The 15,324-nt window shown below is 43.0% G+C and overlaps 1 protein-coding gene across 1 annotated transcript; it reads left to right on the forward strand.

The window, feature by feature from the left end:
• Positions 1 to 1,084: 1,084 nt before the first annotated feature.
• LOC311107218 (uncharacterized protein) lies at positions 1,085 to 4,435 on the forward strand (the record flags this gene model as incomplete). The annotated part of the gene is made up of 7 exons (XM_084149710.1): positions 1,085 to 1,187; positions 1,614 to 1,771; positions 2,329 to 2,522; positions 3,321 to 3,521; positions 3,611 to 3,772; positions 3,969 to 4,071; positions 4,394 to 4,435. The coding sequence occupies 7 exons, from the start codon at positions 1,085 to 1,087 to the stop codon at positions 4,433 to 4,435; spliced, it is 963 nt and encodes a 320-aa protein (XP_084005836.1).
• Between the last annotated feature and the right edge of the window lie 10,889 nt (positions 4,436 to 15,324).

The following is a 15,324-nucleotide window of genomic DNA, read 5'->3' on the forward strand; positions in this document are numbered from 1 at the left end:
ATGATACTTTTGAAGAGCCTAATTTATTTATGGGTTCTTATTTGACTATGAAACCTTCAGATGTCACAAGAGGATCAAACCATTGATTCTATCCAGTTGCTTTGACACATTCTGCACTGTGGTGTGTGTGCTATAAGGTAGTGAGTGACATGTTCATTAACCTTCACACGTGGAAGCAGATAGTCAAGCACTAACAGGAGGAATAGCTGTGTTTTGTCTCCACCACCTGGCAAGGAACTGACATATGAAACAAGGCGCGCATAAGCTGAGACTTCTTTATAAAAAGCCCCAGACTCAGTGCAGTGATGTCTCCATTGTTGCACTCATATTAGCATCAGAACTGTATACTGGATACCTACACTATACAGTGTGAATGGATCAATGGTTGTTCAGATGGATAAAACCACATAACCTACCCCCCTTGATTCAGATGAGGATAAAACATGTCATTAGATAATGAAATAGCAATTACAGTCATTGTACGAATGCAAAGCTGACAAAATAGCCAGGCAGACAAGACCTCCTCTCTAGGAAACTCTGATTTAGGAACATATGGATTTTACTCCCCCGAAATAAGATCCAAAATATGAATGTGAAGTTCAGAATAAGGTACCTGTTTTAAGGTTCTTTACCAGAAGGTTAGTTAGGTACTTGTATATGGCTCCAGGGTGTAGTTTAGATACGCACCTAAAGGTGCCTGCTAGCTACAACTTGTCCATCAATTACCATGTTAGATTTCATAACATTCACAGCCTGAGGGGCACCATTTAGGTAGATTTGCATATAATTTTGGATCCTGTACAAACTAGGCCCTGAAAGGTTAAATCGTCAATTAAATCCTTAGGATGTCCAGTGACACCCACTTCTTGGTATTTTTCCAATTCAGTCTCAATGTTAAAGTGACAGAAATAGGCCTATATTGGTGTTATTGCTAACACTGATATATTAAAACGGGAGGAGTTTCTCTCTGTCTTGAGGGCGTCACGCAGTTAGAAGAAGCTAGTAAATCAATGGCGTGCCCTTTTGCTCTGACAGTCATGGAAGCTGAATGATACAGGTGAACCACAGTAAGGGAACAAGGGAGATGGAAATGAGGAGATTTTTCAGAGCGCAGCGCTACAGCGATGAAGATGGCAGTCAGATCCAGTACCTGACAGCTAAGTGTAACCGCCTGACACATGAAAAAGGTAGGTATTGGTAGTTATTGGATCACTATGGGACTGTAGGATTTACAGATCAACTGCTTTGGATTATTAGTCTGTTGGCTATTCACTCAAAGAAGAATCTGCCTGTCATTGAGCAATGTATTGTAATGTACTGTACACTAAAGCTTGTCACCATCATAATCAATTGCAAAATAGATAAAGTGTAGTTCTACAAGAAGAACAGCAATACGCTAACAGAGTTAGCTATTCTCAGGGTGCATGATGTCATGATTTCACTGTTTCTAGTTAAGCCATATAATGGACACCAAGGATTTTACAGGGTTCAAAGTCCAAACCTACTGGACAGTGACTGAGAGAATCATTTGAATAGGTAAGGGAAAGTTGTCCTCTGATGTGGGGACAATATAACCATTCCAGTCACAGGGCTGTTGTCTTATTTTGGTACAGCAGTGCTGGAGAGGGAATGCCTGGGGGCCAGGGCGAGAGAGAGGAGCCTGCAGAATGAGCTGGAGGCTCTGTCCACACAGCTCTGCCAAATGGAGAAGGTCAACATAGATTTGATGTTCAAACACGACCAACTGCTCGGCAGGGTCCATCATGAACAGGTACTGATGTCTTGTTTCCATTTTTTCACTGGTTAACCACAGAAGGCTCTTCTCATTCTCTGAAGCTGTGTACCTACAGTATAATTACAGTGTACGTGCTAATGTAATATTGTGTAATTGCATGGATTAGAAGTCATACAATTTTCTGTATCTTTCTAATGGTCTACCTTCAATTGGCAGCATGTAGAATCTCAATGCAAAAAAACTCAATACATTCCATTGCTAGTGAAGCTAAACAAAATTGCCTTGACACATTCCTGTCAAAACCTAATTATGTTAAACTATTCTCAAGTATGGGCTTGCTAGCCACATTTATCTATAGGTGTTTTTGTAAAAGACTCCTCTCGTAACATCTCCAGAGTTTGTCAAGTGGATGACATGAATACTAACAGTATAATAGAGGGAATGTCATGAATATTCCTCCCATTTCTGAGAGAAGTCTTACAATAGCATGTGTTGAATACAGACAGTATCTGTTGTGTTCTTGTGTACACCTTTGTGTTTCTGTCTGTGTGGACTATGTGGCCCTCATCAAGGATCTGGTTGTGTTCTTGCAGCAACGGGTGCATCTTGTGGTGGAGGAGAGCTCCAGAGACGCTGCGCTGCTGGGCCTACAGCTGGAACAGGTCAACTCGGAGCTACTGCATCTGCAGAGTTCTGAGGTGCAGCTGGAAGGCCTGGTGGAGGAGCTGCACACTGAGGACCTGCAGAGAGCTGCATTGACGGAGGGCCTTCAGGCGCAGCTGCACAGGTAGGCCTACTGCCCTGCACTGTGGGAAAGAGCAAGTAAATGGCACTGTTGTGTGTGTGTGTGTGTTTAAAACCTAAGACATACTTTTTTTTTAAAATGGCTGCAGTATTTAGCTATGTGGTTTATCCAGCTGTACAAATTGACATACTGTAAAAGTAAAGCCAGTCCAGATAAGGGCGTACACTAAGTAAATAAACATAAAAATTAATGAAACTCCTAACTTTTGATTACCATCTCCTACAAACACAAGCCAAGTGAAGCTGTCCCAACTGTTTTAAAAACACGTCGAACAGATCTCCAACTAGTCAGGTTGTCACACGTCAAATAAAAACAGTTTGGATTTGTGATTTTAAGTCAGCAAAAACACACGCGCCCTTAAGCATGCTGTGCTATAATTTGCTGACTTTGAATCCCCAGTTTGGAAAATTGGCTGACAGTCAGAATACGTTATCACATCATGATTCCAGGGGTAGAATTGCGCTAGGGGTATGATAGAGAAAGGGGAGTTTCACATGAGCTCAGCTCAAACCCTCAAGCTGAAATTCATCATTTGCCTGTGAAAGATAAACTGGGGAATCATAGAGAGACTTTCTAAGTACGTTTTCATGATTGATAGTACACGAAAATGACATCACCAGGGGGTTACATGTTGGTTAGATATATTGGCTGTTCATGCAACATTCAGGAGGGATGATGCATAATGTATTTTTTAAGACCACAACATTTTTTTAAGACCACAAATTAGAAACATTTCTAAGCACCTAAGTTCAGGGTCTCTTATGTGTTTTCGGCTGACAGTAAGGTATTGGAGCTGGAAGAGCTTCAGTGCAGCTATGCCGCCAGCACCCAGGAGCTGGATGAGCTGTGCAGCGCCAACCAGAGGAAGGTGCAGGGACTGCAGCGGGAGAACGAGGGCAGCCTGAAGAAGCTCCAGGAGACGGCCGAGCAGTTTGAGTGGCTGTGTGAACAGCAGCGCTACTGGCTGTGCTGTGTCAAGAGGTAGCTATGCTCTACCATCACTCTGTTGCCATTGGTTATGTAGCAGACAGTGGATAACCCCAGATTTATTCTCTGAATGAAACCTCCAGATTCAAAGACTGCCTGTCAGAGGAGAAGGACGCTCTGCTGCAGCAGGTGAAACGGTTGGAGAAGGAGGTAGCAGAGCTGAGGAAGAGCTCACAGGGCTCAGAGAGCCCCTCCCAGATGCTGTGTCTCCCCCTAGAGGACACAGTCAGCCAGCACTGTGACAGGTATCAGCAATTTGTCCTCAATGACCAGATCAGTTTTTCTTCCTCAGTCATACCATTAACAGTCAGTTTTGTGTGACACAGCAAAACAGGCCCCATAACAGTTATCTCAGACATAGCTGATGTATTTGGTAACACAGCCTTTTCTCAATCCCACATGTCCATGAGAACTTATTCCCTTCCCTTTCCGATTCTGCAGAATTCCCTCATGGGAATCAGATGAGATGGCTGACCTGCAAACCCAGGTGGACAAATGGAGGAAGCTGTATGAGGACCTCTTCAGCCAGTTCACACCCCACCAAGTAAGCATAGCCTACACTACCTTTGTCCGAACCATGGGCCATGGTCTTCGAACCATGGGCCATGGTCTTCAGGGGCTGCGTCTTGCTGCGTGTTGCCAATCAGTGAGTTTGATTGCTAGTCCACTTGCTGGATTTAGAATGAGAAGGTACAACTAATCTCCCCTAACTACAGACGGGAGTTGTGCATCACTGATCTAAATGGACATGGCATGAGTAATATAACTGCCTAGGATCTGGGGAATCGTATGAACCTTAATTTCTTGGCCATGGATTTCTGTCTGGTTTTCTCAGTCAGTCTGTGCTATGCATGGATGTGTTCCAGGCAATGGGGTGCTCTTCCAAACCAAGGGAACGAGATGACTAATGACTGGAGGAGGTGTTTGCCAGTGGTCTCTGTGCTTTGTTCCCTTTTGACTAGCTCTGGAGTGCACATTTTGAGATCATTATTCTGATTGAGTGCAGATGATGCAGGCAGCAGTCTCTAGTGAGCCTGAGAGAAGAGGAAGTTAGCCGAAGCAATAGGGACTGCCGGAGGAGACATATAGGACGTGAGACAAGCGACCATGCTTAAATGCATTACTGTTTTATGAATTTTATAGTTGATTCACACACCAGAGAACAGACTCATGTTATGACTCTTACATTTGAGGGAGATAAAAATATCATACCGTTACTTACATGAAGGTTCGGGGAGGGAGCAGATGTTGAATTTTCCAGAATGTTCTCACTGTAAATTGTGTAGGCCTTGTGTGTGTGTGTGGTTTATGTTCATTGCCTTTTGGCCGGACTCACCTATAGTTTATTTTGCGTTCTAAGGGGAGGCACGCTGTTGGCGGATACCAAAACCCTCCCTGAGGTCAGAAGACCATGAAATCTATCTATTTTTCTTCAACCCAGTGGAGGCACTCCTAACGTTCTATTGTTTTTGTCTTTGTTTTTTTACCTGTCTTGAAACCACTGCATGACCATGACTGTACTGGAGAGTGATTTGCAACTTTGCCACAGTCTATTGTCTATCCTTTGTTATGGCCCTGCACAGTGTTTTCTTGTTTGGACACACTTTCCTGTCATTGTCTATTTTCAGACACACTGGTGGAACATAGTAAATCAACAAGTAAAAACGTATAAAAACACAGAATGTCTTGTTGTCACTCTGCCAATCCTGATGATAACTCTCTAGCTGATGAGTAGAGAACCACAACACATCCTCACATTAACTCCCCTCATTCACAATTAACCAGATGTTTGTTGAAAGACATTGTCTGGTTAATTTCTATATCAACCACAGCAGGATTCAACGGCTGCTGTGTATAAAGTCAGATTACCTAAAGGTGTTCTGGAAGGCGAAGGTGTAGCCAAGGATGAACTATGTGTGGCATCTGGAAACTAGTCGAATTTGCACATAATAAATAGTTAATAACCCGACCATGCAGAATCCAACCTCAGAGTACTCCTTATAGGGTTTATTAATGGTACCATTACAGGTATTACAAGAATAGCATGTTTATGTTTAACCTTGGTCGCAGCCAGGGAAAATTCATAATATACGTTCAACACCAGGATATAGCCATTAAAAAACGGAGACTTTTGCTGTGTGTGAAATTTATGTTTGTCTACTGACCTGCTTGTCTAAATATGAAGTCCCTCACCTAGGGGTTAAAAATAGAAGTGTGACACTGGGAGTTGTTCGATTGTTGTAAAAAGGACAATTTATGGGGACACAGGGTTCATGTAAGGAATGCCTCTACGTGCCTCCTCAGAAAACACTTCACTTGTCAACTCATTCCTGAACTCTGGGTCTAACAAGCCACAGACATACGGCTTCTCAGAGGTTTCTTGCTTACTAAAGAGAAAACATTGCCAAAATGTTGAGTCCTGTTTGATACCACCCAATCTTACAGATGAGGTTTCACCCTACCCGAGGTGAAGGTTGTTTACTGAAAGTCCAGCCATGTTCTCATGTTTGGTTAGACCAGATTGATTACTATGGATGTTTGGGGAATTTGTCTGTTGCTCTCGGATGAAAAGAGGAACTTGTCGTTTGCTTGTTAATGCAAAACAGAGTGGAATTATGTGGTTTTTTGACACTGTGTTTAGAGGGATATGTAAATGTTTAACGCTGACGTGAGTAAACACACACAAGGGGTTAGGTGTCGGGGTTTGGAGAGGGGCTGCTCGGACAGACTGTGACACCCACGCTCGATACGCTTCAATGAACATGAACGTTTCTGCGACACAACACTACCAAAACAAGATGTTATTCTAAGTCTTAAACTCACAATGACATCGCACGAAGTGACAACAGTCTCTCTGGAAAAACAAGAGTGTGGCCCAGTCATGTGAGGATAGTTCTAGTGTTGATGTTGAGTGTACTAGTAGAAGTCGGCCCTACAGCCCCTCACCCTCAGCAGCTCCCTTTGTCCAGCTTCAATGAGCGCTCTCCAAATAAAGAGGACAGGGGCTCCTTCAGAGCTTCGGGAGGGAGAATGGGTTGGGGTTGGGGGGGGGACTCGTGGCTCGATGGAGGATTGTTGACACACCGTTGACCCCTTGTTGGCGAGCGACAGCAGCTTATTTTACAGCCGACGGGGTGACCAGGGGGTCCAGACGCCCTGCTACGGGTCAGGCAGCCAGGCCACAGGGTGCAAAGGTGAAGTGACGGAGCTGGTTATTACAACCATCAGCTGGTGGGGAGGAAAGTCTCCCTTTACTGCTGTATAAGACGAATGTTAGCACACCTCCAACTCTTCTAGTGTGTCTGGAAGACAGATGTGCTTTCTACGTTTCACGCAGAGTACCGTAGGCCTAGTTTTAGCACAATTGGGTATTTACCCTGGCAAGAGGTAGTGAGTGATATTACGGATAACATGTTTCATTGTTATAAATTGCCAATCTCGCATATGGTCAGTAAATCACAAGAGAATGAGGTGTTATTTTCAAACTTTGAGATCCCTAACAAAAAGTCTCAGAGGTTAAAACCATAGTATAATAGTAGGTTTCCATAGTCTGCAATTTAGCAGGAATCTATATGACCCTCAGGAATGTATATGACCCTCAGGAATGTATGATACATTCCCTTACTTCTGGATTTCTAGTCCTCTAATTTTAGCTTGTTATAATCCTTTTGGATTCATTATTGAGTTGTACCCATCCCTTCAAATGCCATTCCAGGCATTGAGTAACATATACCTCTATGAGCCACTTTTGGAACCCTGTCTACTACAGTTACGTGCTATAATTTCAACTTGCGTTTGAATGTGAAAACAGCAAGGTATCATTCCATCTGGCTGGCACCCATAGAGGATACAAGGTGCACCAGGCTTGAGACATTTCCCCCTGCAACTTTAGGAGCCATCTGTGATCTATTTTCTCAAAGAGCCTAAATACCTTAGTGCGAGGCAGGTTCTGAAGCATCATTTCTGCTCAGCGGTCTTTCATCTTCCCAAGCCTCCCACTCCTGATACCCAACTGGGATTGTTTCTCAACCATAAAAGGAGGACTGAGGGGAAAGCCTGCTAAGTATCCTGGGAAAAAAGCTGACGTTTATGTCAAGGGAGGGATGTCTTATCGCTCCTCTCCTTTCCCTTTTCTTCCTTCCTCTCTCCGCTTGTCCATTAAAACAAGTTGAGCTACCGCTCCTACCACCCCGTCCACTCTTTGGGGAAATCTATCATGGTGGTAGTAAGGCCTCTTCTCAGGGCCCCTTAAATCAAGATGATAGTCCACCAACCTGTGGAGCATTGATGAAAGCAGGAGGATACTGGGTATCAATGCTTCACTGGGATGACACAGAACATTCATAAGCATTGCATAACCTTTTTGAACACTGCGTTGTTACACATGCCAAATGTAATGTTGACATAACGTGTGCAGTAGCAAACAAGCCTGCAGTTGTTGGTATACTTACTTACTTAAGCCTCTGTCTGCCATAGGGTATAAGCATTCACTCATGTCTTACTACTTGTAGAAGAGAGCTGAGAGAATAGCTGTGATGGTGAGAAAATGGTCAGCCAGGTCGTAAGCCTCAAAAGGGGTTCATTTGAATGGCATGTATGTGGCATAAACTCCACCTGGCTACTAGGAAAGAATGGTCATGCCAGTAGAGGTCTCTCTTGCACCAGTGTTGCTGTCTGTGGAGCTCTTTGGCAACCGTTGAGACATCTCTCAAATGTGTCTTCAATTATAGAGCTCTGCTCCACACCTTCCACTGAATCGGAATGCCAGTTGAATTCAAGATAACCCAAGATAAGCTTTTATTTCATCTCCCTCATAAAAGTCCAAAAGGTACACATTCTATTTGGACATCTTGATACATTTGGAAAGCACATTCAAACTTATAAAGGCACTATTAAAAACACTTTTCCCTTTAGTTTACTAATGATGTGCGTTAAAACAATGGAGTTATTTCCTTTATAGACATAAATATACTATAACAGAACATAATATACTTATTTTCCCTGTGCACAACCAGCTACCTGACAACATCTTAGTGAAGTTGAATAGAAAATGAACTCTGTGCTCTGAGTGAGATTCTTCAGCAACAGGGTGCTCAGATGAAAGAAGGGTATGTCAGGACACACATACACACCTCAAACCCCCATCTGCAACGCTATTACAACATTTCCCAGCTGTCTACCCCTGTCAGCGGGGTTGTCTGTCTCTCTATGGACTTCCACCTTCTCAGTCTGCTGTGCTGCTCTGTTCGACACACACAGTAGTCTACTCCCCAGCAGGAGAGGGGGCCTTGACTGGCCCGATGACCGTCTCTTCCACCACAGGAATGCAGCCTCCCCTTTTGCCCCAAAATTAGGTATGACAACAAACCCTAAAACATTTGCAAAACAATCGGAAAACTTGAGCCTCCCTGAGTCCCTGCTAACACGACGCAGCTCACCCTCTTCCCCGAAAGGCATTCAAGGGAAGGCAAGGGAGCCCATTTCTTTTATTGGTCTCCAAAAAACAGGATTCAGCAAACCTCACTCCCATGCCTTCACACGGTTTCCAAGAAGTATGTTTTGAATAAATCAAATTAGGGGCACAAAATCTGGTGCGTGACACAATGACCATATTAACAATGTGAAAATATGCATGGCATTACAGGGGCGGAGAAGTGGGGGCGGTGGGCGTGAATTCTCCTCCTGTTGCCCCTCTCTGCCACGCAGACGGGTGACATGAGAATTGAACCATCTGTGTCTCTCTGTCTGTCGGCCCGTCGTCAAGCAGTCTTTAACTCAGCCCAGCTGTCTGGGATGGAAAAAATGCTCCAAACCGAATGGCAAGAGAGGTATAATAGAAGAAAGAAAGAGTAAGAAAAAAAAACATGAGACAAGGCAGATGCAGATGTTACTTTCTTTAAGCCATTTTTACTCTGGCTGGATCTCTTCCATCATTCACGTCTGGGACCCGCTACATTGACCCAAACAAAGCTCTGTAGCAGATGTCAAAGTCCTGATCCTTGCTCGGACAAGACAGGAGAGTGTCCAGTTCCGTCTTAAAGACATGTTGACACCACAGTGTTGACACTAACCAGGTCGTCAATAGCTGAAGAACATAAAAAAAAACATAAAAACCTCTCCCCATTTACTTCTCAACAGTGTTTTATATCAGGGACTTGGCTAGCCAGTAGCAGAGGTCTTCTCGGGTCCAAAAGGTTAGACCCGGACCCGAACAGACCCAATATTTATTTTTAAAGGGAGACCTGTACCCGAATGGACCCGAGAACAATCAGCCCCGAACCCGAATAGACCTGACAACAACCAGACCTAGACCTGACGGGACCTAACGGGTCCGGGTCTAGACCCGAGTGACAAAAAAAATGATGTTTGTCAGCCAAGTTGCTCTTCTGGTTAACAAATATGTATTTATCAGGGCCGGACTACTGCATTTGAGGCCCTGGGACACCGGCTAACTTCCTGCATTTCAACACACATTGCCACGGGACAGAGAGAAAAAAAGAATCACTGCGCTTTCAACCATTAAAACCACAGCAAAATTCAAATGGGAAATACAATGTCCGATATTTTGTTTATTTCTACAATACATAGATTCATTGTTATCACTGTGCTTCATCTAATAGCAGAACCAAATGACCTGGATTGCAGTTGAGATTATATTAAAAATACATGGTGCAAGTGATCAATGCCGTTCGAGATTCTGTGCAAATTATTACAGCAATTGTGAAGATCTCCGCAGACCTGCGATGACCTATGCATGCTACTGTATCTTGAACATGCACGCTTTATATGATTACATAAGAAGACATAGTTAAAGTAACCTCAAAATGTGGCCATGGATGTGTTACTCATTTTAAGGTTGAATGTTACATTAGTTTTAAGATAGCCTTAACTTTAGGACATTTACTTTATTACAAAAGTAATATTGAATTGTTTGGTTGACAACACAACCAAATATCAACATATAAGCAGATGTATCTACTGCTTGGATAGTTCCATAATCCCATTCTTTAACTTTTATTTTTGGTTGAGTTGGAGACGTGAATCCTACATATAATTTGTTAACTTGTTGACAAGTTAAAAGGCTATATATTGTATTTCAAAAGAGATATTGAATTTGGTTTGGTTTTCAACACGACCAAATATCAACATTTGAGGGAGATTTATCTTCTGCTTTGATTCTTCCATCCATGTAGATACAGTGAGGGAAAAAAGTATTTGATCCCCTGCTGATTTTGTATGTTTGCCCACTGACAAAGACATGATCAGTCTATAATTTTAATGGTAGGTTTATTTGAACAGTGAGAGACAAAATAACAACAAAAAAATCCAGAAAAACGCATGTCAAAAATGTTATAAATTGATTTGCATATTAATGAGGGAAATAAGTATTTGACCCCTCTACAAAACATGACTTAGTACTTGGTGGCAAAACCCTTGTTGGCAATCACAGAGGTCAGACGTTTCTTGTAGTTGGCCACCAGGTTTGCACACATCTCAGGAGGGATTTTGTCCCACTCCTCTTTGCAGATCTTCTCCAAGTCATTAAGGTTTCGAGGCTGACGTTTGGCAACTCGAACCTTCAGCTCCCTCCACAGATTTTCTATGGGATTAAGGTCTGGAGACTAGCTAGGCCACTCCAGGACCTTAATGTGCTTCTTCTTTTGCCACTCCTTTGTTGCCTTGGCCGTGTGTTTTGGGTCATTGTCATGCTGGAATACCCATTCACAACCCATTTTCAATGCCCTGGCTGAGTGAAGGAGGTTCTCACCCAAGATTTGACGGTACATGGCCCCGTCCATCGTCCCTTTGATGTGGTGAAGTTGTCCTGTCCCCTTAGCAGAAAAACACCCCCAAAGCATAATGTTTCCACCTCCATGTTTGACGGTGGGGATGGTGTTCTTGGGGTCATAGGCAGCATTCCTCCTCTTCCAAACACGGTGAGTTGAATTGATGCCAAAGAGCTCAATTTTGGTCTCATCTGACCACAACACTTTCACCCAGTTCTCCTCTGAATCATTCAGATGTTCATTGGCAAACTTCAGACAGCCCTGTATATGTGCTTTCTTGAGCAGGGGGACCTTGCGGGCGCTGCAGGATTTCAGTCCTTCACGGCGTAGTGTGTTACCAATTGTTTTCTTGGTGACTATGGTCCCAGCTGCCTTGAGATCATTGACAAGATCCTCCCGTGTAGTTCTGGGCTGATTCCTCAACGTTCTCATGATCATTGCAACTCCACGAGGTGAGCTCTTGCATGGAGCCCCAGGCCGAGGGAGATTGACAGTTCTTTTGTGTTTCTTCCATTTGCGAATAATCGCACCAACTGTTGTCACCTTCTCACCAAGCTGCTTGGCGATGGTCTTGTAGCCCATTCCAGCCTTGTTTAGGTCTACAATCTTGTCCCTGACATCCTTGGAGAGCTCTTTGGTCTTTGCCATGGTGGAGAGTTTGGAATCTGATTGATTGATTGCTTCTGTGGACAGGTGTCTTTTATACAGTTAACCAACTGAGATTAGGAGCACTCCCTTTAAGAGTGTGCTCCTAATCTCAGCTCGTTACCTGTATAAAAGACACATGGGAGCCAGAAATCTTTCTGATTGAGAGGGGGTCAAATACTTATTTCCCTCATTAAAATGCAAATCAATTTATAACATTTTTGACATGCGTTTTTCTGGATTTTTTTGTTGTTATTCTGTCTCTCACTGTTCAAATAAACCTACCATTAAAATTATAGACTAATAATTTCTTTGTCAGTGGGCAAACGTACAAAATCAGCAGGGGATCAAATACTTTTTTCCCTCACTGTACATAGTCTGGCTTTATCCAGTTGGTCTAAAAAGTATTAAATGATGACTATGTTGGATTCATGTCTCCATCTCAACCAAAAATGTAAGAATAGGACTAAATCAAATCAAACTTTAAATGCATTTTAAATAAAGTTATATTTTGTCCTATTCTTTAACTTAGATTTTTGGTTGAGATGGAGACGTGAATCCAACATATCAATTATTAATTTATAGACAAATTGGAATTAAAGCCAGACTAAGTCTGTCATGAATCCCGCTTCCTGAGTCAGTTTCTGCCTGAGTTGCCTGTTTTCTGTCTTGGAGTCTGTTTCCTGAAGGTTACAGAACGCACCCTGTCTGGTTGCCGGGCGACGAAGCTAGGCGGGAGATCTCTCGATTACCCGCACCTGCATCTCTTCAGCTATCTGCACACCTGGTCCTGATCATCACCTCTTCACTTCATAAGCTCTGACCTGACATCCATTCCCTGCCGGATCGTTAGCCATGAACAGTATGTTGTGTCAGCGTATCAGCCTCAAGTTTTCTAGAGTTAGTTTTGTTGTTTTGTACTTTTTGCTTGCTGTGTACTTACCTCCTTTTACTCTGTCTACAGTTACTCTCCCGGAACATTCACTCCACCCTTGCCTGGTCGTCGGTGGGTTCGGTAACATCATTGGATCTGCCTATTCACTTCCACCAACTCACCTCCGCTGCCTGCTCCGTCTCCTGAATTATCATGCTTCCACATTTGAGTCGTTAAATAAATACTCCCCTTCTGTCTACTCACCTTGTCCTGGTCTGCTTCTGGGTTCTGCTTTAGAGAATCATGACAAAGTCAGTGGCCAAGATGGAACTATCCAAGCAGAACATACATCTCCTTCAAATGTTGATATTTGGCTGCTTTGACAACCAAACACAATTCAATATCACTAAATAATTTCATTTGAAATCAACCAGAGCTTGAAACCCTAGGCCTGTATGTACAGTGCCTTGCAAAAGTATTTATCCCCCTTGGCGTTTTTCCTATTTTGTTCCATTACAACCTGTAATTTCAATGGATTTTTATTTGGATTTCATGTAATGGACATACACAAAATAGTCCAAATTGGTGAAGTGAAATGAAAAAAATAACTTGTTTCAAAGAATTCTAAAAAATAAATAACGGAAAAGTGGTGGGTGCATATGTATTCACCCCCTTTGCTATGAAGCCCCTAAATACGACCTGGTACGACCAATTACCTTCAGAAGTCACATAATTAGTTAAATAAAGTCCACCTGTGTGCAATCTAAGTGTCACATGATCTGTCACATGATCTCAGAATATATTCACCTGTTCTGAAAGGTCCCAGAGTCTGCAACACCACAAAGCAAGGGGCACCACCAAGCAAGCGGCACCATGAAGACCAAAGAGCTCTCCAAACAGGTCAGGGACAAAGTTGTGGAGAAGTACAGATCAGGGTTGGGTTATAAAAAAATATCTGAAACTTTGAACATCCCACAGAGCACCATTAAATCCATTATAAAAAAATTGAAAGAAAATGGCACCACAACAAACCTGCCAAGAGAGGGCCGCCAACCAAAACTCACAGACCAGGCAAGGAGGGCATTAATCAGAGAGGCAACAAAGAGACCAAAGATGACCCTGAAGGAGCTGCAAAGCTCCACAGCGGAGATTGGAGTATCTGTCCATAGGACCACTTTAAGCCGTACACTCCACAGAGCTGGGCTTTACGGAAGAGTGGCCAGAAAAAAGCCATTGCTTAAAGAAGAAAATAAGCAAACACATTTGGTGTTCGCCAAAAGGCATGTGGGAGACTCCCCAAACGTATGGAAGAAGGTACTCTGGTCAGATGAGACTAAAATTGAGCTTTTTGGCCATCAAGGAAAACGCTATGTCTGGCGCAAACCCGAGAACACCATCCCCACAGTGAAGCATGGTGGTGGCAGCATCATGGTGGTGGCAGCATCATGCTGTGGGGATGTTTTTCATCGGCAGGGACTGGTCAGAATTGAACGAATGATGGATGGCGCTAAATACATGGAAATTCTTGAGGGAAACCTGTTTCAGTCTTCCAGAGATTTGAGACTGGGACGGAGGTTCACCTTCCAGCAGGACAATGACCCTAAGCATACGGCTAAAGCAACACTTGAGTGGTTTAAGGGGAAACATTTAAATGTCTTGGAATGGCCTAGTCAAAGCCCAGACCTCAATCCATTTGAGAATCTGTGGTATGACTTAAAGATTGCTGTACACCAGCGGAACCCATCCAACTTGAAGGAGCTGGAGTTGTTTTGCCTTGAAGAATGGGCAAAAATCCCAGTGGCTAGATGTGCCAAGCTTATAGAGACATACCCCAAGAGACTTGCAGCTGTAATTGCTGCAAAAGGTGGCTCTACAAAGTATTGACTTTGGGGGGGGGGGGGGGGGGGTGAATAGTTATGCACGCTCAAGTTTTCTGTTTTTTTGTCTTATTTCTTGTTTGTTTCACAATAAAAAATATTTTGCATCTTCAAAGTGGTAGGCATGTTGTGTAAATCAAATGATACAAACCCCCTAAAAAATCCATTTTAATTCCAGGTTGTAAGGCAACAAAATAGGAAAAATGCAAAGGGGGGTGAATACTTTCGCAAGCCACTGTATTGTCTATGTTTTGTTCAATCCTGGGTTGAATTAAACAGCAGCTGTTGATGACTTCCCAAATGATTTATAGGCCTAAATAGTATCATTGATGATATGAGTGATAAAGTATGATTACATTTAATTAGCTCTGTTTAACCTTCCCTTTGGAAATCCTTTGATAGCAACAGTGAATCTATTTAGTTTTTAAATGGAGATCTCTCAACAATCATTCTCATGATAGCACATTGGTCATAGTCAGTGACAAATATCAAAGCCAAGCAGGGCTGGGTTTGGTTAAAACCTTGGATAGGAGACCAAAGGGTAGCTGTAGATAGATCAACTCTCAAGTAGGAGGTGCTGCCTAGCCTATAGTTTGTTTTTCTGATAGTGGCTA

Source organism: Coregonus lavaretus (genome assembly GCF_964263955.1).
Source record: "Coregonus lavaretus genome assembly, chromosome: 32".
Taxonomy (NCBI): Eukaryota; Metazoa; Chordata; class Actinopteri; order Salmoniformes; family Salmonidae; genus Coregonus; species Coregonus lavaretus.